The sequence below is a fragment of the Colletotrichum graminicola genome, assembly GCF_000149035.1.
Source record: "Colletotrichum graminicola M1.001 genomic scaffold supercont1.3, whole genome shotgun sequence".
NCBI classification, from domain to species: Eukaryota; Fungi; Ascomycota; class Sordariomycetes; order Glomerellales; family Glomerellaceae; genus Colletotrichum; species Colletotrichum graminicola.
Window position 1 is genome coordinate 394,531 of NW_007361007.1, and position 23,257 is coordinate 417,787.

Below are 23,257 nucleotides of genomic sequence, written 5' to 3' on the forward strand. Positions count from 1 at the left end.
TGCAAATACTGTTCATGTCACCACGCTCGGGGGCCAAAGTCGAAGTGAATGGGAGAACAGCAAACACCCGTTCAGAGGCATCCAGCTGCCAAGCTTTCATCCACCCGCGGGCCGAGACAAAGTGCCTCATCTCTTGGCCATCTCTTAACCTCTCCCTTCCCACGCCTGCCGGCGCCGCTTCTTGGCGCTGGCATGGCTCCTCCGTCTCGCCGCGTTGCCTGCTTTGCCCCCCGTAGCCGTTGCAGGGGTGCGTTGCTGACGGGGGACGACGTCACTAGCACGAGCAAGCTTTTCTGGTGGCGCATCCTTACGATGCTTGTCTTTGTCGATCCGCTTGACATTTAGCAAGCATGTCAATTAGCGCTTCAACGACTGCGAACCCAGCTTCCCTGGGGTCTGTTTCTGTTTGGAAGAGAGAGAGAGAGAGAGGAGCACTTGTATAGCCCGACCAGCTTCTTCTTTATCGGCTTCGAGACGGCAGACAAGACAACCGTTCGTCCACGTTGGTAGCATTGTATTGTGTACTCCGTAGACTGTGATATAACACTCGGCCGCTAGTTTAGACTGGCTGCAACATCCCACTCGATCCCTCCAGCGACCAATGTCGGCGGCCCCTTGGACGGCACCTTCGTGGCGTCTTCATGAGGTAGGTGTTTCCTCTTGTCGCCGCACACTACTGCAAGATGCTTGCTGGGGACTGGGGGATTCATCCACCGACGAACCACTCCGCCCTGCCCATGTCCTGCAATGACGTGCCCCGCGACCTCGGCAACTCTCCTCGCGACCCTAGGTATTAACTTTTGGGGCGTTGGGAAAGAAACAAAGGGGGGGGGGGGGGGGGGGGGGGGGGAGGACAAGAGAAGATCACTGACCGGGGGCGCGCTCTTTTCGGTTCCCACCACACCTTGGGCCCTTCTCCTTGACATCGATCCACGCTACGATTTCACCACCTTTGACTGGAGGAAGTCCGCTGCTGGCGGATATTGCAATCTCTGGCCGACCCTTTTAGCATGCGACGTCCCGCCCTCCACGCGGTGCCATGTACCGGCTTCTTCCCAGCCGTGCGGCGGGCAGAAGGCGAACGCTTAACTGCGTAGCACCGCAGGTAGCCTGCAGGGAGCCAGCCCATTCCGCGTCGAGGGTTGCAACTCTGTATCTTTCAAGTCTCCAGCTGTCCGGGATCAAACAATTCTTGCAGTTTTCGGCCTGTGTGAACTCGGACCGATCTGGTTGATCGTTCTCGTCTTCTGTCTCTGCTCTCTCCTCCTCTTTAAACCTGCACGTTCCCACGTGCTCGCGCACTCTGCTCCAACATATCCGTGCTTGATAATACCGAGTCTGTTCCGAACTTTCTGTCTCATCTCTCGTCCTTCTCTTCATCCATTCCCTTCCCTCTCCATCACGTCCGTGACCCGTCAGTCGTGTCGTTGTCGTAGCGTTGCATAATTCTCACACGCAACCTCATCTCATCGCACGCATCGGCCGTTGTCTGGCACCCACCCCCTTGACAGATTCCCATTCGGCGCGTCGCCCGCTTATCCATCACCTCTTCCCGCTGAAAGGTGTCCTGCCGACGCATCGTATCGTCGCGACACCAATTGGCGCCATGGAAAAGGACTTGCGCCAACCCGGGACCGCCCCCGGCGACAAAGGCGCGGCCGAGCTCGCCTTCGCACGCTCAGATGTCGAGACCGGCGACCAGACCGGCCTCAGCGCCTGGTTCGGCGGCCGCAAGACCAAAGTCGGCCCCCGGATAGCTCCTCGCCAGGAGGGCCTGGGGGAGCACTCGGACGGCGAAGAGAGCCCCGACGCCATCCTGGGGAAGCAGCTCGCCGAGGAGGACGGCCATGCTATCAAGTACCGGACCTGCAGCTGGCAAAAGGTAGGATCTCAATCAGGTGTCCCAGACGCCGGCGTGTGTGCGCGCGCGTGCATGCTAACGGTCATACGCAGACTGCTGGCCTGCTCTTCTCCGAGTACATCTGCCTAGTGAGTATCTCCGAGTCTCTAGTCGAGCCATGCCGTGCTCCACTTGCTGACGGTTCAGGCCATCATGAGCTTCCCGTGGTCATACAGCGTCCTCGGGCTCGTGCCCGGGCTGATCCTCACCGCCGTCATCGCCCTCATAGTTCTCTACACGTACGTCGTCCGTCCCCGCGCCTGGCATGAAATGGAGGAACTCCCCCACTAACGCTGAACCCCCCGGCTCGTAGTTCTCTGGTTCTCTGGCAGTTCTGCTTGAGGCATCCAGAAGTCCGCGACGTCTGCGATATTGGCCAGATGCTCTTCTGGGGCAAGAAATGGGCGTGGTACGCCACCGCCGTCATGTTCATCTTGAACAACACCGTGAGTGTCCTCGTGTCTGTATCCAAGCGTGCCCGGTCCAGAGTGCTAACCCCGCCTAGTTCATCCAGGTCCGTCACATACGGGACTCCAACAAGCGAGTGCTATGCTGACTGTCGGCCAGGCTCTCCACGTCCTCGTCGGCGCCAAGTACCTCAACACGATGACCGAGTCCGACCCCGTCGTCTGCCGAACCGTTGTCTTCTCCATCGTCGTCACCGTCATCTGCTGGGTCTGCTCGCTGCCCCGCACGTTCGACTCGCTCTCCAAGGCCGGCACGGCCTCGGCGGTCTTCACCTTCATCTCGGTGCTGCTGGCCACCATCTTCGCTGGTGTCCAGTCGCATCCCGCCGGCTACGACCCCCGGTCCACGTACGTTGACGCGAGCGGCGTAACCCAAACCGGCGGCAACCCCATTGTCACAGCCGTTCCGGTCATGTCTACCACGTTTGTGGCCGGCATGAACGCCTTCTTGAACATCAGCTACACCTTCATCGGCCAGATCACATTGCCTAGCTTCATTGCTGAGATGAAAGACCCTCGGTAGGCGATAGGACACCGCCCCCTCCCTCTTCTTGCCAAACACCGATCCGATGTGCTAATTATGCCAGCGACTTCCCGAAAGCTCTCTGGGCCGTCACCATCGGCGAGATCATCGTCTTCAGCATCGTCGGCGCCGTTGTGTACGCCTTCGTCGGCAACCAGTACATGACCGCCCCGGCTTTTGGCTCCCTCGAGGACGTGTACAAGAAGGTATCCTTCTCCTTTATGATCCCGACACTCGTCTTCCTCGGCGTCCTGTACGCCAGTGTCTCGGCCCGCTTCCTCTTCTTCCGCCTGTTCAAGGGAACGAAGCACCTGCACGAGCACACCATCATCGGCTGGGGCTCGTGGGCCACCATTCTTCGTGAGTGCAGAGACCGCAGCTGCTGGGGGGGGAAATCATGCCGAACTGACACCCAAAAACAGTGGCGCTTTGGCTTTTGGCATTCTTGATCGCCGAGTTGATTCCCTTCTTCTCCTCTCGTAAGCCCGCCCGCCCGCTCAACATTGCATGAGCAATACTGATTGCCCCTAGTCCTCTCTCTCATGTCTTCTCTCTTCGACTCCTTCTTCGGCTTCATCTTCTGGGGTCTGGCCTACTTCCGCATGAGGAGCGCCGACAACCGCGCCGGGCTACCGAAACAGAACAAGCTTGTTGACTGGGCGTCCATGGGTCTCAACATCATCATCATTCTCACCGGTCTTCTTTTCCTTACGGCTGGAACGTATGCCAGTGTCGAGGGTATCATCGAAGAATTCCGGGCCGGCACAGTCGGCAAGCCCTTTGGTTGTGCTTCCAACGGACTCTAAAGTGCTTGCCAAAAGCCAACGAGGCGCATTCGCGCTTCCGTAATATTTCCTTATGACGCATAACATTTTCTTATGAAGATACGACGGTTCGTCCATGCCGGGTAATGAATTAGGATTAGGGAGGAAACAACGATACCACTAGTGTTCCCGGTTCTTGAGCTACGGATGAATACACAGACATGATTCAAGCCCTTGGACTATGTCATGTGCCCATCAAACTTTGCCGCAGAGGGCACTCGATATTCAACCTGAAGCTTCAGTCAACTTGTTCGCCCGGTTCCAATCGTCATCAATGTCTGATGCGAGGGGTTGTATGGTCGCATGAAAAGCATACTCAAGATTCCACATTCAAACCCGAGTCTGTGTTTGGATGAATGCTAACGGGGTTCGTCTCTCATCATCATCATCAGGTTTCAAGTCCTCAATGGCGCTGTTAGTCACCACATCTGACGACAAGACACGTCATTTTCCTAATTCGATCGAGTTGCATCACAGGTTCAGCTGAAATGTTTGACGTTGTTCGCAGGGTCTCAGACCTTCCCTCGAAATGCCCGTGTGCGGTAGGTGGGGGTTGAAAACACTCATCTCAACATGATTGCTGACACTGAACCCAGTCAAAGGCAGGTGAGTCAGGGTTGTTCTCAACAGCCGGGCACTGATACAGAGGCCCTTCAAACGCATCAATCTTCATGATTTAAGTCTAGAATGTAGCCGGCGTGTTCCTCGGAGATTACCAGGCGTTCCATTCCACATGGCCTCCAATCTGTACCTTGCTTGTCGTCGTGGTGACCTGATAATTCGACTACACGATCCCTGGTAATTCTACATGTGCAAGCAATTGCAAAATCATAACCGAATTTGATGAAACTGGTGAATGGGTGTTCATACTGGAATAATACCTCATTCAGTGAGAGGTTGAAATATGTATGACTGTTGAAAGTTCACCGTTGAGACACTCATTAGAAAATACGCATACCTTTCTCCATTCTCCTATCTCATGACTGAAGATTTGACCATCTGCTATTACTAACAAGCCAGACATCTCATGACATGATGCATGATGAATCCCGTGGTCTGTCATGGCTGTGTTTCGGCACGTGTCGATCCAGCGCGCAGCACAGTGAGTGCGCATGAGGCCCAAAGCATTCCGGTCCCATATCAATCACTCTCGCTTTCCTGTTCGCCCATCCTTCGCCATAATTGCTCGTTGCGTGGTAGATGCAGTACACCCGGCTTCTGTCGTGCGGGTTCGGCAGGAAACTCGCGTGGCCTGGGCCGTAAGGACCCCCGCACCGCTTATGACTGACCAGCAGCGGCGTCGATCTCTTCGCCCAGCACGCCGGGTTGAGCAGATCCTGACCTATGAGCGGCAGCAGCCCGAGCTTGTAGTGGCTCGTCCAGCTACCGTCGGCCGAATACACGATGCCGCTGAACACGCCGGGGATGTTCACCCACGTGGGCCCTTCGTTGACCCCGCGGCGGCCCTCGTCCGGCCGCTCCCACGGTAGCTCGGCCCGCGAGATGCAGACCAGCGTCTCGGGCATCGCCTCCTCCGGCACGCGCAGCTTGATCAGGAACAAGTCCTGCTGCGTGTCGGACGTGTCGCCGAGCGGCCACCCGGACCAGCAGCAGTACAAGTCATGTCCGTTCGGACTGAAGACGGTCGCGTCGATGGACCACTGGTCCGGCATGCCCTTGAGCGGGCCGAGGAACTCCCACGCCCCGGCGTCCATCGGATCATGCGACGATGACCGGAGCACCGTGGTCCGGTGGCCCGGGTTCCCGACGCCGGGCGGCGCGCCACAGGTGTAGATGTACCACCGGCCGTTGAGGTAGTGCAGCTCCGGCGCCCATATGTTAACGGACCACGGGGTGCCGGGCGCGGGGTGCCAGACGACGCTCTTGTGGCAGTGGTGGAAGTCCTCGAGCGTATGCGAGGCCCAGATCTCGATGCGGTTGTCGAGGGTGAAGGTAAGGTAAAACTTGCCGTTGCCCGCCACGACCCAGGGGTCCGGAGTATCAACGTCGCAAATGGTTTTGTTAGACATTGTGGCCTTGGATTCTGGTAGGCTTGTGGTATCCGTACTGTCTCGGGCGAAAGACGTCTCCAATATCTCTCTTCAAAGTGGTTTCGAAACCGTAAATGGTGTGTCCGGGTGAAAGTGATGCTGCGCCGCCTTGGCCACGGAAACGTCACTGCTGTTTCAGCCTGGGTCATCTGATCTTTGGCGGCTAGACTTGAAGATCGACAGGGACAAAACCACACATATCCCAGCTGGTGCGTCATCTCTCCGCAAATATTTGGCCAAGGTTTATGAACTTGGATTGGGTGTTCGGCAGAGTTCACCATCCAGTCCCTATTTAGACGGTGGATGAATCATAGAGCAACTATATCTGGGGCTTTGGACCGCAAAGAAACTGACAATGGAATGTCTGAAGGCGAAGAGGGGACGAACCCACTGGCCAGAGTATCTCGTTCAAAAACTGTCAACGGGGTAAAACAATGAAATTTACACCCATGTGAGCGGGTGATCTTCAACTTGCGGGAGATGCATACTAATATAGATGGGATCTCCCGCTTTCTACCCGCAGATTCAACATGCATCACTCAGAAACGCAATAACAAAAATAGGCCCCCCAATTACGATAAAAGTCCAGGAGGCAACTTCATAATCGAAAGTCCCAGATGCTGCTGCGATCCGTGAATATCGCTCTTCATGAAGCTCCCTGCAGAAGTCTTCTTCCCACCCCTGAAGCGTGGTATCGTCACCTTAAATGCAAGCGCAGGGGCAAAAAAGCCCGGCCAAATAATGTCCTCTAGGCCAATCCCCAAAGCATCAGCCACGTGTTCCGCAGATAACAAACTGGAGACTTTGACTGCGTCAAAAACGGATTTGGATTCAAACATGACATCCATGGTGATCTCGTAGGGACCCGCGTTTTTCGATCGAAGAACGCGCGAGATGTCGGACAATGTCTCTGGCCGACGATCAAGAACGTCCTGACGGTCTAGATTTTCAGACGGCGTGGCTGTCTTGCTACCGTGATTCGATTGCTTAGACTCGACAGTCCTGCCCTCCTCAGATAAGTCATTAGGGATTAGACCGTCTTCACCTTTCCCAATGACAGAGACGCTAGCACGAACGAGGCGTCTTCCAGTCTCATCTTGAAAGGGGGAGGGGAGTCGTTCTTCGCCTGGTTCTAGGTCCATGAGGTGGTATACGGAGAACTGAGCACAAGGCCCTGTCTCGATCTCCAGCTTCCCGGCTAGGCCGAACGCAAAGTTGCCCGAAGTTGCTTTCTGACCCGGGTAGGGCCCGTGCTGTCATGCTTGTTAGCGACCCCAACGAGCTTCACCTGGACTGTGATACTAACTACAAGGGCCGTTGCGAGTTGTTCAGTTGGTGCGACAGCTTCCGCGACGATGAACACCTCGCCCGGACCTGTGGGCGTGCTCTGTCCCTTGCCGTAAACGTGAAAGCCAAGGTCCCAGTCTCCGGGTATACCCGGATGCTGTTGTTTGACATATGCTTTGACCGAGACGAGGAAGTTGTCTAACTGCTGAACAAGAATGTCTACGTCACGATTATCCGTTAATCAAAGACGATGGAATTACACGAGATAATCAAGAGCGGGGGTATTGACTTACGATCTCGCATGCTGCCCATGGTGATGGATCGGTAACCCAGAACCCGCGCAGCCTCCAATTTGAGCTGATACGGCTGGCCGTGGGAAGCCGAAGATACAAACCTCCCACCGTGGACACGAACTGTCCGTTCATCTTCGAGCTGCTTGTAGTGGGCCTGGTCCAGATGAAGCGCACCCCCAGGACCTCGCAGGACATCAGGCCGCGTGTTCTCGTATAGCGAGTGCGCAGCGACGGACAAAGGTGTTCAACGCGAACCAGGGGCTATTGGTTTTCCGTCAAAAGTCCTATCTATGTAGACAGTGGCAATTGCTCCGTGGGACTTGGGCGTCGAGCACAGCCCGCCGCATCCCATGATCTTGCCCATATGCAGGAGTCCCCCGTGGCATGATTCTAGCTGCTCGGGGCCAATATCTGGGTGCTGCAATTTGAGCTGGTACATCGAGAAGGCGACATAAGGGGCAGGGTCGTATGCCCGACCGCCGATGATCACGTTGAAGTCCGGCGTGGCCTCCATAGCGACGATAAAGGGTTCCGGTCCGATCTGCGCAAGAACAAGGAGGGATTCGGTTACGTCTTTCGCAGTCAATTCTGGAACGCACGCTCCGCACCCGCTGATGCGACCGGCGTTGAGCCGCTCGAGGATCACAGACTTGTCGATGACCGAGAAGAGGGAGATGGTCTTGAATGAGTAGTGCCTATTCGGATACTAAGTGGCTGCTCCGGAAGTTAAGAGTTGGACTTACTGGTTCGTCTCTTTTGCGGATATTTCTTCGATAATCTCCTCCATCAACCTCACATGTTCATCGGCTCCGTCCCCTTCGGCAGAGCTAAAGATCAACGGAACTCGAAAGTTATGCACCAGTCTCAACAACTTGCTAAGATCCTTAACATAGGCCGAGCGCGGGCAAGTCGTGGTTCCAAGAGCCAGCTTTTCGGGGCCACTGTCGGTCGAGCCTGCGTCGAGAATGATGGCGGTTGGAATCTTGCTGGGGGCGAGCCTTGTCAGCTCTTGGGCCACAAGGTTCTCGTCGAACCCGTAGCCCATGCAGCCAACCGGGGTCACGATGTGGCAAGCCAGCCTAGAATCCATGGTGTGTTGTTCGGCTTCACAAATGATCGGGCTTGAAAGTTTCTTTCCGTTTCTTGCATGGATTCTTGTCACGGTGCAATCCGTAGTCTGGTGCTTAAGATGTCGATGTTCAACCAGGCTGAAGAAGGGAGGTTGTGACGTTGTCTATCTTTAAACAGCGGCTGGCCTGAACCAACTACCAAACTGTGTCACATAGAACAGGAATATTAGGCATAAAGCAGTAAAATCCATCCGCATCTCTTGAGGCTTTCTCCGACCGATGTGTTGGTTGTCCTCCGTGAGTACTGCTGGGGGATGCACTGTCCTCAATGGCCTTGAACGACTCTGTACATTGTGTGTTACCTCGCGTACCTAGAGAAACATTTCTTAAAGACGCAACTGTTGGGAGACAACGTTTGGAGACTGTGATCGAATGATATGAGGCTTAGACCATGAGTCCGTGTCCGTGTCCGTAGGAACGGTCACGGCGAGCTTCCAATTGGAGTGGCATGCAACGTCAGCCGTAGGAGCGAGGAACGTCAAACTCGACCGTTAAGATGTCCAAAGTCCGTCTCTCATCCCGTTCCCGTTCCCACAGATGCTTATTTTCGTGGTCAACGCGTAAGAGAGATACAATGAGCCAACGACGGCAACGGAACGGGCATTGAGCCATTACGTCGTCCTCTTCCACCACGTACGTATTCTTTGAAGCAACTTATTTTCCGACATGGACCACGACCACCAGCAAAACACATCTAGTCTTCCGTAGGAAATTGTGCACAAAAGCGTCGCAAGCTGATTAGCTGCATATGCGTGTCTATTTGCGCCATTTCTCGAGATGTTTGTTTGTCGCTTCCCAGTGCTGCGCCTTGGTATCTCATATCCCATCCAATGGCACTCTCAATCCGACTGATTTATTGCTGAAGCATGGTTGCATTAATATTTGTAGCATGCAAGAGAAATAGAAATCATGATCCTTAAGAAGCTCGCGATCTCTCCGGGATTTCAAATGAATATTCTTGATAACCAGATGGCAGCCAGAGCTCTTTGAGGGTCACCCCAATCCCACCCATATTAGCTATAAATCATCAAAGAAAAAAGAGGGCGTTTAATTTTACCCGCATTGAGCTATTCACGGTTCTATCACACCCCAATCAGCTTTGTTACCCAATTCCCAACTAAACGATGAGCCCATCTCGTGTCAAAACGTGCCCTGACGACAAGGACTCGATCACGACCGACAACATCGAATTCACAGAACACGGTAAAGATATTCCGCACACTCCGGATACCAAACAGAATTGGGTTCCGACCTCAAGACTATCTGACCCCGGAAGAAAGCGAATCGAATCGATGTCCATCCTAACCAAGCCTACAACCAGCGAGTCTGTCAGCCATGACACAGGCGAGGACAATCTGCCGCTAGGCCAAGCCATCCGGCAGGACCCCAGAGTTGTGGCGTACTGTGTGTCCCTGACCGTCGTCATCGTTGGCTGGGGTTACGCCCTCGTGATAGTTGGCTCCATCATCGCCGTCGAGCCGTTCCAGAGAGACTACGGCGAGATGTACGACGGCAAGATTATCATTCCATCGCTTTGGGTCTCGCTGTGGTCCGCATCCATTCCGCTGGGCATGGTCTTCGGCTCCGTTTTTGCAGGATGGTACCAGGATCGTGTTGGGCGTATATGGAGTCTGCGGACGGGCGCAATCATTTGCGCCCTTGGGGTCGGCGGTATCTTCTTCTCGCACCTGCCTGCGGATATGAACGCAAAGCGCGCCATGTTCTTCGTTGGCAAGACTGTGCAAGGCCTATCCATTGGCGTCCTCAAGGTCACCGCCATGACCTACATCTCCGAGACGGCGCCGACCGCCCTGCGGGGCTCGGCAATGGGACTGGTACCGACAGGCAACCTTATCGGCCAGCTTCTCGGCTCTATCGTGGTATTCCTCGTCAATGACGTGCCGACGAAGGCTGGCTATCTTGCCTCCTTCGGCTCTCAGTGGATCCTCGCTGTCGTCCCGTTCATCCTGTCCCTCATCATCTCCGAAAGCCCTGCGTATCTCGAAGAGCGCGGTAAGCCTGACAAGGCGACCAAGGCCTCAGAAAGGCTGTATGCGCCTCGCGTCGATCCGATGAAAGTTCTGCGGAGACTTCGCGCCAGCATCATCGAGGAGAAGGAGATGACTGCTGGAGCCAGTTATTTCACCTGCTTCAAAGGTACAAACCTCCGGAGAACAATGGTTGTCATCATTGCAAACCTCTTTACGGCTTTGTTCGGTCTTGACCTCATCGCCAAGTCAAGTTATTTCCTGCAGACCATCGGCATGAAGTCCCGCATCAGTCTCATGATTCTCATCGGCGGTATCGTGGTTGGTACATTTGCCAACGGGCTTGGTGTGTGGATTTTGTCCCGTGTCGGCCAGAGAAATGGTGATCCTGATATCCTTATCGATATCAACCTTGCTCTGGGCGGCTGTCGGTATTTCCGGTATCTGGCAAGGCCCGGCGGTCGCCTACTTCACGGCCGCGGGGTGCATTCTCGTAATAATTGTTTGCGGCATGGGCGTGTGGCCAGCATCGTACGCCATCATGGGCGAGACGAGTTCTTTGAGGTTACGAGCCAAGACACAAGGCATCGGCGGTGTAGCCCAGCAAGGGTCTTCGGTGCTGATGAACCTCCTGCTTCCTTACGCCTACAACCCCGACGCTGCCCATCTGGGAGCCAAGACGAGTTTCCTTTATGTCGCGCTGTGTGCTCTTGAAATAGCGCTCTCCTGGTTCTTTTTGCCTGAGATGAAGGGAAGAAGTGTGTTGGAGATTGACCACATGTTTAACTTGAGACTGCCCGCTCGCCGATTCAAAAAGTGGAAAGGAGACACTCAATCTGAGTCGCAGTGAAGTGTTGATACATGTATGCTGCTTATGATTGATTGTCAGCATCGGAAGTGTCTAAGGGAAGATGCAGCTGTAGTTACGAATGCAAAGAAACTGGACTATGCGTATTTCATACTTTGGTTCTGAAGTTAAGTAATCTTGGTCGACTCTCAGCTCAAACATAATTCTAATGGAAGTGGGCGGTCAAGTTGGGTCTCTGTTTGAAGTACACCTTCCGGAGAAGAGTATTTTCCAGTAATCCCTTGGCATGGTTATTGCCTGCTTAAACTGAATTTCTGGCTATTGGAGTTGGCAGCTCTTTGTTGGTATATCGCTGGACTCTAACTTCACTTCGGCCTAGGTGTTAGAACTGGACTGGAGACTGGTTACTATGACCGCTGATCAATGTATTTATTATTGTTGATATTCTATTACAACGACAAGAGGTTAAGTGTCTTGTTCTCGCCATCTTTCGTTGTGTTGCCAATGTTTCTTACCCTACTCAGCCCTTACAGTCATCTTGTCACGGGCCCTCATGCCACATTCACATGCAACAGGCAGTGAACGCTCACGATGAAGTTCACGAGATTAATATGAGGGGCTCTACCCGATAAGTCGGCATAATAATAGCCGACAGCCAGACTCTTGATGTCATTTGAGCAAAAAAGCTAAAGTTCAAACGCCAAGCAAGCGTTAAGCGACTTAAACGAGACGTTGTGTTTTGGTTGAGAGCGGGAGGCCATAACTATGACACTATGTCGCGGCAGTACGGCATTACACTGAAAATCTTTTTGGTCTGGAACCTGGTTGCGGATTTGAGTTGCCGAGCCTTGTGGGTCGGAACTTGCACCTATTTCAGGCTTTGAGACATGTCGTGAAGATGAAATGACCTGGGCATGGAACGAGTCGAGAGCATGAGATCTGATCATATAGAATCATTTCATATATGGTTAGCTGACAGACGATAGTTTTTGATGATTGGAAAAGTAAACGCAGTACTGTATGGCCTGGCTGCCGTGCTTTCTTGACACTGGTGTTGATAATGATGAACTGGAATTCTAGCAAAATAGCTGTTCCTTGAGTGCGCAGGGTGAAGTTTATATCGATCCATTCCGCCGATCGTCTAATGGATCATGACAGTCACGGCCACTCGAGAAGGAGAGGGTATACCACAAAAGTCAAGATATAGGAAGAAAGAAAGAGAATATGGGGGCAAAATGATGGGAGTGAGAATTACTATAGGAGAACCATGGAAACATGAGCTATCAAAGTCCAGAAGGTCAGCATGATGACATAGAATCAGAATGATGTAGTAGAGGATACGCAGCCAAGTCTCAAAGTAGCTTAGATCGATACTGCTACACTTTGTCGGTAGCCGCCTCACATTGGCTGAGTCGCGTAGTATTATCATAGGCAACCAACACGTACCGGGAACATATTCCGTTACGATGTTTCTAGTCCACTATGTATGCACTGGACAAGCACGCTACTCGCCATGCTCACCTCGCTTAACTTTCCTGCAGGCGGCGGATGATCTGTCTAATCCCGGGCGTCATAAGAAGGCCCTGGTTCGGCGGTCGATATAACATGTGTCCCTATGCTGCCGCTTCGGGTCTCCAGCCTGTGTTGTGGTCTGGTTCCACAAGAACCGCTTGGCAGCCTGGGCATAGTCTCGGTGCCCCAACGAGAAGTTGTAGAGCTCAGCCTTGGCCTCATGGCGCTCCACAGTCCAAGACCATTCCGGCTAAATCCTTCAGCAGCTACGATTCGACAGTGGCCAGCCTTGTCACGCAAAGGACGTCTGTGTATGGTTGCCTGCGATCCACCGTCTCCAGATTAGTCTGGGGTGCGTCTTGGACACTTCCATGGCCGGGCTTGGACCGGCTTGGAATCGCAAACTAGATTGCATGTATCAGCTAACCCGACTCGCTTGGTGCTAACGGGTAATATTGATCACCTTTCCGAATCCAAGACTCAGGGCGTTCCCCATGTGACTAGAATTTAACTCCTAAGAAATAGAGGACGGTAAAGTCGCCCGGTGATCCGGAGTTGGATTACCGCACCAGGCCTTTCCTGGATATAAGAGGTGGGGATCCCCTTTTACGATTCTTTGAGCGGAGTGTTGGTTTCCAGAACTTATGTTTCCGCAAGCTGGAAGCGCTTTACTGCTTCCAAGTCCCTTCGAAGTTCATACTTTAACACTCATTGAAACCTTTTTCACTCTTGGGCGTCATGATGTTCTCGAAGCTCAAGGATTCGAAGCCCAACCAAGAGGCGACTATCCATGCTCAAGAGGAAGCTCCTGACTTCGAGCATGTCACCTGGTACCAGGACCCTGGTCTGCGGAAGCTTTACTGGCATGCCTTCATTCTTTGTGTTGGCTCCGCTAGCACTGGCTACGACGGCATGTTTTTTAACTCGGTCCAGAATTTCGATTCGTGGAAGGATTACTTCGACCATCCTACTGACCACCTTTTGGGACTTCTCGCTGCACTCTACCAGATTGGAAGTCTTGGCTCCATTCCCATTGTGTAAGCTTTTCCATGATCATGAGGTGGTAAATGTGCTCATTTCTTGGTTTGCAGCCCTTACTTTACCGATCACTTTGGTAGACGGCTCCCCATCGTCATCGGAGGCGTAATCACCATTGCCGGTGCTTTGCTTCAAGGATGCTGCCAGAATTTGGGTGGTCAGTTCCTCAGTCGTCCCACAATATTTGCTGTTTAGGCAACTGACATCACGATAGGATTCATGGGCGGTCGTGTGCTGCTAGGGTTCGGTAACTCATTTTCTCAGATGGCTTCGCCCATGCTGCTCACCGAGATTTGTCACCCTCAGCATCGTGCTAGGCTTACTACTGTGCGTATCTTTCTGCTTTAAAATTTGTGAAATTTGAACTTCAGATTATTTCATGTCTTACACATCCCCGATATACCTTTACCAACACCTGCCATCGATTTTCATCCAAATCAATCGACATCAAAACCCGATTGGTCAAGACTTCGTTAGGGGTGATAACACATCTAACATCGAAAAGGTTTATAACTGCCTTTGGAATGTAGGATCTCTCAGTAAGTCGGGCCGATGTTCTAATCAATATCTTGACTTGACTATATGCTCATCTCGGTTGCAGCTGTTGCGTGGGTTTGCTTTGGCACCAACTTTATGAATTCCCATTGGTCTTGGCGCATCCCTGCTATCCTGCAGGCTCTTCCCTCAGTCGTCCAGATCGTTGGAATTTACTGTGAGAAATCTCGAAAAGACTAGTTGGACTGGACATGTTAACTCACTTGGTACTAGGGGTGCCCGAGTCGCCAAGATACCTGATTGCAAATGACAGACTTGATGAGGCACTTGAGATTCTCGCCAAGTATCACGCCAACGGAAATGCTGAACACCCTACCGTCAAGTTTGAGTACCGCGAAATCAGAGACACGATCAGGTTGGAGCGGTTGGCCAAGGAGCACAGCAGCTACCTTGATTTCTTTCGAAGCCCCGGCAACCGTTACAGACTGATGATTTTGATTTCTTTGGGAATCTTTTCTCAGTGGTCTGGAAACGCCATCATATCCAATTACACCAACATCCTGTACGACAATGCGGGAGTCACAGATTCGACGGCTAAACTTGGCGTAAGTGTTCTGCTCCTAGAATCATACTCACCATGTACCTTTCGCTGACAGGACTGCTCTCACCGTAGCTCTCTGCTGGTTCGTCTATGGTATCACTTATTGTATCGATAACTTTCGCCCTCATGGTTGACAAGTTCGGTCGCCGTCCCACTTTCCTCACTTCGACCGGGGGCATGTTTGGCACCTTCGTTTTCTGGACTTTGACCTGCGCGCTCTACGAAGAGTACGGATCTCCAGGTGCGAACCATGCGATGATCTTCTTCATCTGGGTCTTCAACGTTGCATATGCAATTGCGTGGTCCGGTTTGTTGATTGGATACGCCGTGGAAATCCTCCCTTACCAGTTGCGAGCCAAGGGTCTCATGATTCTTAACATTGCTATCCAGTCAGCGCTCACTCTCAACAATTACGCCAACCCTGTGGCCCTCGACTTCTTTGAGGGGGAGACCTGGAAGCTGTACCTTATCTATACCGTATGCTACGTCCAGAAACATCTTCTGAGGTCCTCAAAGCTAATAATGCAATACAGTGCTGGATCTTCTTGGAGCTTTGCTTCGTGTACTTCAAATACGTTGAGACAAAGGGGCCAACCTTGGAAGAGCTAGTCAAGGTTATTGATGGTCCAGATGCCAACGTTGTTCAGCTCAACATCCAGCAGATCGAAAAGGAGACCCAGATGAACGCCACCCGTGATAGCGAAACCGCCGAAGGTGCCAACTCTGCGGACCACTCCATCGACAACAAGGGCACTCTAAGGACCTGATACTCATAATACAAGACGACTAGTCGCGTGAAAGAAGACTGAAGAGGAATTAGAATACTGGGGTTTCAATGTCCCAGTTATATAAACTGTTGATACGATCTTTGCTAGGCCTTGGAGGTATGTAGTGACGCTCGCTTGAGAACTTGCTCGTTCCGTAAAGAAGCCACCCATTGCTTTTAATAAATGGCTCCGATCTTTGAAGTTCCCTCAAACTACTAATGGAATGCCAAGCTGCTTGTTGTGGATGGCGCGGTCAAGTGTTGCCATTAACTCTCTAGCTTCGTGAAGTTTCAACCCGATCTCTTATTCCAAGTGGTGATGGACGTCTTTGGAGAAAACCGAAGAGGTGGTCAGGAAATAGTAGAGCCTGATAAGCTCCCCGTTTAGTACCCAGGTAACAATGCAATTTTGAACAACTGCCTTTGTGTCGTATTCTGAGGGTAGTCACAATATCAATCAAACATTTCTTTGCCCCTTATCATCTTCTAACGAACTCCCTATTGTCGTTGCATTCTATTTATAGATGATTAAGTACGTATCAGTTCTGTGCATTCAAGGCACCACACAATATAAAATGGTGTGTACGTGGTTTTTGTCCTGCCTTGATGCCCTCCTTACGCTTTACTTCAAATGATATAGCAAAATCACAATATTGTCTCCTCAGTCTCGACACTGATACACGTCTCGACTGTGATGAATCCACACATCTTAGACAGCTCTTCGCTAATAAGACTCATGTTAAAGGAGTCGTCCTCGAAGAAGTCATGGGGAACATGGAACGACGGGTCAAACTCCTCCATCGTCTTGATGGCTTCATCCGCAACGTCATATTCGAAGTCGTAAGTGTAGAATTCTTTGAGTGTTTCTGCTGAAATGTTAGCTAAAGGGGTCTTCGGAGGGGGGCTTGAACGCGTCGTACTGGGGATGTGCTCCTTGGACATGAACTTTGAAAGTTCGTTTTCGTCGTAAAGTAACCCGTCTTTTCCGACGTTGCTCAGTATCTGGATCGCACTGGCACGGTTTCTGCGGATTTTTTCGTACATCTCCAGCAGCTTTTCGACATCCGAGGCATCAGTAGCGCCAGACATCACGATGCCCAATGCGAGCCCATCTTCAAGAGCCATAGCACCACCTTGGCCCTGTTCTATATGATAGAAGTCAGTCGACGCCCGGAAATGACCTCCTGGCCGATGACAGATAGATTCGCTGATGTATCACTTACGAGGCAAAACTGGATGGGCGGCGTCGCCAGCCAAGACCATTTTGCCCTTGCGCCATGTTGGCGCCGGAGGGTGGTACCACAAAGGCCATCGCCGGACATCGGTTGCCTTGCTGTGGCGGATGTTAGACAAAGGTATTTGTCCCACGATGCTACAGGGGACGTACTTGATTACTGCCATCAGGCTTGGATGCAAGCCAGAAAACTTCTCGACAAGCTGCGCCTTATCGAGCTTAGCCTCGAAGTCTATAAACGCAACATTAGTGGGACGTTATTTCCAGCTGGCTACGAGGAGCGACGAACCTTCGCGGGCAGCTGGATCGATATTATTCTCCCAGGTGTAGCCCATAAAGTTGTGGATGGTGTTGCTATTTCATCAGCTGGGTATTGCTTCTAGTGTGGCTCTCGGTACGTACTTGCGACATGGATATGTTGTCAGCGTCCTGTTGGACCTTTCGTCGAGCATTATACGGATGAGACCATCCACGTTCTCCTCGGTCCAGAACTTGGTCTCGGGGTCCTCTTCCAGGGCTTCCGCCGGGATCAGGAATCGATAAAACATGTTGTGGCATGTAGGCGGCACGGGTGGGTTCTCGCGGCCAAAAACTACCTGACGTGCGATAGAGCGGATGCCATCCGCGCCCACGATCAAGTCAGCGCGAATCTCCTCGCCATTTTCCAGGTACGCAGCCGGCAAGTCAGGGTCCTGCAGTGCATTAGCCAAGACAAGAGTACTTATGTTACGAAGGGCAGCACCCACGTATCTAGCAACCGACGAGTTGAGATGGATGACCACGGGGACACCCGGGCCTGTGGAACCGGTCGCCATCTTCCTGAGGGTACTATGCAGGTCCACACGATGAGCATACCACAAGTTGGCGTCATAGAGATCTTCATTGTCAGCATGAGACTCGGTCGATGTGATCTCCATCGTCACGGCATCCTGCGTGAGAATGGTGCCTGCCTTGACAAAGTCGGACGCCTTTGGATCGAGACCCCATCGCATGAGGAACCTTGCCGTATTCGGGGTGATATTGAGGGCGGCACCAATCTCTTGTTCGAAGGAGGATCCCTCATAGATTCGCACCTTATGGCCCGCGCGGCGGAGGGAGATGCTGGCCGAAAGGCCGGCGAGACCGGCTCCGATGATGACTACGTCTAGCATTGCGCTAGTCGTTATGCAGGATGGGGAAAGAGGGGAGAGGAAAAGTAAAAGAAAACAAAAAATGGAAGTGTGCCGTCTCTAGTATGAAGATGCAATGTGTAAGGTTTGCGAGCTAACGGGGCGACTGAAGCAGAAATTAATATTAAACTCTGGTGCCCTCAGCAGGAGTACTCCGTACCAACAAGGGAAATGGCGTTGTTGCATTGGCCTCCTCCCTGTCTCTGACCAGGACATGGTGAAGTTACAATCAGTGTCCTCCCCGCCATAATGGCCCCGATCTGCAGAGCTATCCGCTCATTAACGGGAGCGGTACCAGGACCAGGACCCAACAGGAGGCACTTCACGTAGCTATTGGTTGGAGACGGAAACGTGCGAGGATTTGTCATCTACCTGAGGAGACTTCCCAGAGTTCGAGGGAAGATGCAAGGCTCTGTGGAGAAAAGAATGGCAGTTTTCCTTGCAAACCTGTGTCTCCTCCACGATCCAATAAACCACTCACTGTACTGACGAAAGCATGTAAAAAAGAGCTGACTGCATTGAGCAAGCCGTGGTTTGGAGGAACTGCTGTCACTACCTCTCTCAGATCCGGAAGGTGTAATTTCCATGACAGCGGTAGGGGAGGGAGTAGAGGCCCGCAAGTACGGAGTACTGTATACGAGTTCCTGAGAATGTTGACACTTAAAATGTTCAACTGTTCATGCGGGATATCCAGTCGCCTCGTTTTGGACTTTGGTACTCGGCACAGACGCGATTCAACCTCCAAGGGATGGACAGGGAACATCAAATGAAGATCCACTGGGGGGACGCCCCGGATCGGTGCCGAAGCCATACTATTGGGCTACGCCACGTCGAGACCCTTGTCAGAGAAATTTTCATCCATTCACCTACCAACAGGGGGAGGTGCAGCGGAAAGTGGGAGCAAGTCAGTAAGCTCGGTCATGCACAATCGAACAACCACTGTTACGTCGGCGTTGGTTCATCACGGCATTGTGTTACTCTTCTGTGGGCAAATGGGTCATCAGACTCGCGGCTAGCCTCCAGCCAGCCCTACAGCCGCCGAAACCGAATGACACCCAACCCCCGAAGTGTTGAAGAGCGTTACGATACTGTATGATGGGCGTATCGACCTCGGTTACCCACCGTTCCGCTCTCATCCGATACCGGAAAAAAGGTGTCTTAAGTACGGAGCACTCCGTACCTTGGCTAGTATTTGTTTGTGCCCAGGCAACAAGGGTATCCGCCTAATAACGTTGGGGTCGTGCACCCCTTAATACTGTACGGATAGTGGTCGGGTAACTCGGGACTACGGGCCGATCCTTTGCTAATTCAGAAAACCGGTCGAAGAAAACCAGCGTGTCTAGGAGCTGTTATGGGTTGCGGACTACTGATATTTAGCTCGGCTGGGTTGGGATGCTCTCGAGTTAAAACGAGATGTTGTCCCCCTTCCGCCGTTTAGATGAGAGTTTGACCATCGACCTACTCCTCATAGGACTCGAGTCTGTCGCTTAGGAGGCCAAGACCTTCTCAGCGAACCAGGGTCAGCTTTGTATAACCTATCATCGTAATTCGCATGATTTCCCTCTGTAGCTGAAGCTGCTGTACAACATTATGACTTCTGTTTTTCTTGATCGTACTTGAAGTAAATCCATCATGAGAGAATCGCTCGGCTCGCTGCGAAAATGCGAAGTAATAATTCTTGTTACAATGCAAATCTGGCACCATGGACCTCATATCTGCCAACTGGGAGGATCAGTATGGTTCGGCCTCGAATCGAAATTATGTCTGACCTTCACGTCACTGCAGCTACTAGTGGCGTTGTTATTCCGGTTACTGTTATGCTTCTTGCTTTGATTACGGTCTCATGATGTTTGATTTAGGTCGGGTTCGTCACTGCAGCTGATGTCTATTCCCGTATGTTGAAAAGACCATCCAGCTTCCTCTGTTGTGCCCGCGTTTGGCCATTCCGATGCCGTTCGTGTCGTTACAATACTGGCATCTCAGGTCCCGCGACTTACGCTCCTCCCATGTCGGTTAGGAGAATGAGTTCATTGTCCTAGAGTAGGTCAATTTCGATGAGCACTTAGTCGAAGTCCATAGACTCCTTACCCCTGGCCATGACGTCGGCCTTTTAGAAAATGGGTGTCTAGCTATTCATATTGCATCCGGGTCTGGTGAACTAGCGATGGTAGACAGCGATCCGTCTAACCACTGTCTCAATTTTGTCTGTGCTAATGGTCAAGCCCAACTTGGCTTCCTCGTTAGTTGCAGAGTAGGATTGTCTGGTCACCAGATAGGCCTAGACGATGTCATAGACAAAATCCCTCCCGTTGTCATCGGTGACTATGATGATGACGTTGTTGATGACTGGGAGCTCCATCATCCTTATAATGGTACTGCATTGAGCATGTCCAAGCCGTTAGTCACGACGTAATTTCCCCGCCTCCAGTAAATAGCGCTGGCAACTACATTAGACAAAATATACTATACGCCTCCTTGTATGACATGCGGTGTGTTCTGCAAATCAAATGAGGTAATATAGATATACCCATCAAGAGACCTACACTCGATGACAGAATGGCGACAGTATCAATTCTTTCCCGTTGTCTAACTTCTTGGTTTATCTTCTGCGGATAAAGTCAGCTGTGAGATAGTCCACGAATTACGAAAATGCAAACCCGTGTTCCAGCCTGCGGATGAGACAACGTCGGCTCTGGCTTTGGTCAGATTTCGGATGCTAACACCGGCGGATGAATAACCGAAAAAATGGGGCGTGCGGCAAGCCATTATCAGTTGGCCGAACCTTTGACTCATCAGGTTCACCACTCCGAACCCTCTCCTCCTACAAATATTGTGTACCCTCATCTGCATAAGAAAAGCTTCACCTCACACATTCAGACCACTGTCACACCATTAGGCCAGCAATCAATAACCGCCCATAAGCAACCATGGAAACAGGCCTCTCAGCACCATCGGGTCCATTGACCCCGCACCCGCGACTAGGGTGGATTGGTAAAGAACAACCAGCTATTCAATACTAAGCCTCAACGCTCTTGCTGAAGACTATGATAGGTCTAGGATCAATGGGTCTTGGCATGGCAAGCAACCTGCAGAAACACCTCGTCAAACTCAGTGCCCCGAATCTGCAGTACTACAATAGGACATTATCACGCGGCGCCCCCCTTTCAGAGATCGGAGGGCTGGCACGTTCCAATGCCAAGGATCTTGTCAATAATACTGATATAATCTTCATGTCCCTCAGCGATGATGCGGCGCTCGAGGCAACTCTAGATGCATTACTCGAAATGCCCGCACCAATCAACTTGACGGGCAAAGTCATTGTGGACACATCCACCGTCCACCCATCCTCGTCGGCAACAGCGAGAGATCGTCTGGCAGACAGAAACGCAAAGTTTGTCGCAGCTCCTGTATTTGGCGCAAGTCCTGTGGCTGCGGCAGGAAAGCTGTTATGGATCATCGCAGGGCCTCGCGACGCCGTGGATAGGATTGACCCCTTCATCGTGGGCGTCATGGGAAGGGGTGTCATTCGGCTCGGCGAAGATGTACAGCAGTCTAGTATGATGAAGACGGCCGGGTAAGTACAGCAAAGTTGGCCTATGAACTGGAGGACGAATACAATACTTACCTATCCCAGAAACTTCATGACCGCAGGGATGATGGAACTCGTCGCTGAAGCCCACGTCTTTGCCGAAAAGACGGGACTGGGCACTGAGGCGATGGAAACGCTTATTGGGCAGCAATACGGACCACTGGCTCTATCGATATCAAAACGGATGACAGCGGGGGCCTACATGCCACCGCGAGGCGAAAGACCCATGTCGGACTTGACACTGGCTTTGAAAGACGTCAGCCACGGCATTGACTGCGCAGAGAAGGCTGGTGCACAACTGAAAGTGGGAGCGGTCGTTTTGCAACACCTTAGAGAGGCAAAAAGGTTCTCAGACACTGAGAGAAGGCAGCTTGATTCCTCGTCCATGTACGGTGTCTTGAGAGCAGAGTCTGGGTTGCCATTTGAAACTGTGTTCGTCAAGGGGAGGGACAGTTTTGAATCCTTAACCTTAAGCTCTGGGGATGCCGAACATCCGGAAAATTGAAATATGGCAGAGGTAAACTGTTGTGCCAGGTTTCGTGTAAAACAGCCCAGTTGTTATTAGCATTTTGTACGTCAATGAAAGAAGGTGAAAAGTAAGAGTAAGGCAGAGTTCAGGCGATGTCGACTGTGGCGGTCTTTATGGCCCTGAGTACTAACACCCGGGCAATTCCGTTCGGCAAAACATTTTCTCATCATACCTCTACGTGGGATAGTGGAAAGGGAAAAACTTGCTTACAGTCGCATGAATTCAATGCCAGTAAAAGACGATGGATGAGCAAGATAACGTATATATTGCAACGTTGTGGATTACATACAACAAGTTGTTTGTCGGTGTTTAAGATTTATACTCGTAGGAAAGAATTAGATCATATTATTGAAGCGCATGAGCAAATTTAGACCATTATCTCCCGATAAATAATCGATAAATGCAAGATGCATAGAACTTTTTGTCAATACGAATCATCCATCCTCATAAGCAGCACATTTCGACTAAGTCACCTTGACACATCTTACAATACCACGTCGTCGAAGCTTGGCTGCCGTGAGGGGCTGATGCAGAACTGCGGATTCACTCTGTCAGAACATACAAGATTTACTGTTGGTCGCCAAGTAAATAATGCCATTGTGTAATTGACCCCAATTAGACAAGGATGTCAGAATAATTCATTCTTGCTCACAGTCTGTCCTTGATGACTTGTTTGAGATTGCTGTTCCGACCCTGAGTACTGGTATATGATTACAAACGCTTACCTTGCATAATATATACCTTGTCTGACCAAAATTGTACCTGGCATTCTTCTGCTGATTAAATGTCGTCTTAAATATGGTATAATCACTTGATTATGAAGTCTCTGAAGACCCTGATCCTCAGTAAGGCTCGGTGGCCAAGCCATTCTCCAAAGTTTCTCATTGGCCATTACCTAGCACCGGCGTGGCGGGCATCCTACATCCAATTCAATACCGGACGAGGAACTGGCTCAAAGAGCCGAATTTCAAACAAGATACTACTAAGGTGCTTCTTCCTTTTATTTCTCCATGAAGATCTTGGTGATCTGAAAGGGGAAACGAGAGTGTGAAT

At 51.6% G+C, this 23,257-nt stretch overlaps 8 protein-coding genes across 8 annotated transcripts; 4 read left to right on the forward strand and 4 right to left on the reverse strand.

Annotated features, from left to right (window-relative positions):
* Positions 1–1,606: 1,606 nt before the first annotated feature.
* GLRG_01023 (transmembrane amino acid transporter) lies at positions 1,607–3,696 on the forward strand (the record flags this gene model as incomplete). Its single annotated transcript, XM_008091708.1, has 8 exons — positions 1,607–1,882; positions 1,954–1,989; positions 2,048–2,139; positions 2,214–2,352; positions 2,468–2,886; positions 2,955–3,250; positions 3,313–3,369; positions 3,422–3,696. The coding sequence occupies 8 exons, from the start codon at positions 1,607–1,609 to the stop codon at positions 3,694–3,696; spliced, it is 1,590 nt and encodes a 529-aa protein (XP_008089899.1).
* A 1,043-nt stretch (positions 3,697–4,739) lies between these two features.
* Positions 4,740–5,744, reverse strand: GLRG_01024 (alpha-L-arabinofuranosidase II; the record flags this gene model as incomplete). The annotated part of the gene is made up of 1 exon (XM_008091709.1): positions 4,740–5,744. One exon carries the CDS (start codon positions 5,742–5,744, stop codon positions 4,740–4,742), a length of 1,005 nt encoding a protein of 334 aa, XP_008089900.1.
* Positions 5,745–6,337: 593 nt separating this feature from the next.
* Positions 6,338–6,679, reverse strand: GLRG_01025 (CAIB/BAIF family enzyme; the record flags this gene model as incomplete). The annotated part of the gene is made up of 1 exon (XM_008091710.1): positions 6,338–6,679. A coding segment is annotated over one exon (342 nt), but the record flags the coding sequence as incomplete, so codon positions are not given.
* A 284-nt stretch (positions 6,680–6,963) lies between these two features.
* GLRG_01026 (DNA for 3-methylaspartate ammonia-lyase) lies at positions 6,964–8,435 on the reverse strand (the record flags this gene model as incomplete). Its single annotated transcript, XM_008091711.1, has 4 exons — positions 6,964–7,271; positions 7,346–7,528; positions 7,601–8,040; positions 8,089–8,435. The coding sequence occupies 4 exons, from the start codon at positions 8,433–8,435 to the stop codon at positions 6,964–6,966; spliced, it is 1,278 nt and encodes a 425-aa protein (XP_008089902.1).
* Positions 8,436–9,599: 1,164 nt separating this feature from the next.
* Positions 9,600–11,313, forward strand: GLRG_01027 (uncharacterized protein; the record flags this gene model as incomplete). The annotated part of the gene is made up of 2 exons (XM_008091712.1): positions 9,600–10,890; positions 10,916–11,313. 2 exons carry the CDS (start codon positions 9,600–9,602, stop codon positions 11,311–11,313), a joined length of 1,689 nt encoding a protein of 562 aa, XP_008089903.1.
* A 2,208-nt stretch (positions 11,314–13,521) lies between these two features.
* On the forward strand, positions 13,522–15,684 carry GLRG_01028 (uncharacterized protein; the record flags this gene model as incomplete). The annotated part of the gene is made up of 8 exons (XM_008091713.1): positions 13,522–13,820; positions 13,875–13,978; positions 14,036–14,148; positions 14,327–14,360; positions 14,423–14,533; positions 14,590–14,921; positions 14,990–15,394; positions 15,451–15,684. The coding sequence occupies 8 exons, from the start codon at positions 13,522–13,524 to the stop codon at positions 15,682–15,684; spliced, it is 1,632 nt and encodes a 543-aa protein (XP_008089904.1).
* A 644-nt stretch (positions 15,685–16,328) lies between these two features.
* Positions 16,329–18,068, reverse strand: GLRG_01029 (FAD binding domain-containing protein; the record flags this gene model as incomplete). Its single annotated transcript, XM_008091714.1, has 7 exons — positions 16,329–16,549; positions 16,604–16,828; positions 16,907–17,016; positions 17,071–17,149; positions 17,207–17,271; positions 17,320–17,609; positions 17,664–18,068. The coding sequence occupies 7 exons, from the start codon at positions 18,066–18,068 to the stop codon at positions 16,329–16,331; spliced, it is 1,395 nt and encodes a 464-aa protein (XP_008089905.1).
* Positions 18,069–21,013: 2,945 nt separating this feature from the next.
* On the forward strand, positions 21,014–22,180 carry GLRG_01030 (uncharacterized protein; the record flags this gene model as incomplete). The annotated part of the gene is made up of 3 exons (XM_008091715.1): positions 21,014–21,077; positions 21,138–21,660; positions 21,721–22,180. 3 exons carry the CDS (start codon positions 21,014–21,016, stop codon positions 22,178–22,180), a joined length of 1,047 nt encoding a protein of 348 aa, XP_008089906.1.
* Positions 22,181–23,257: the final 1,077 nt, after the last annotated feature.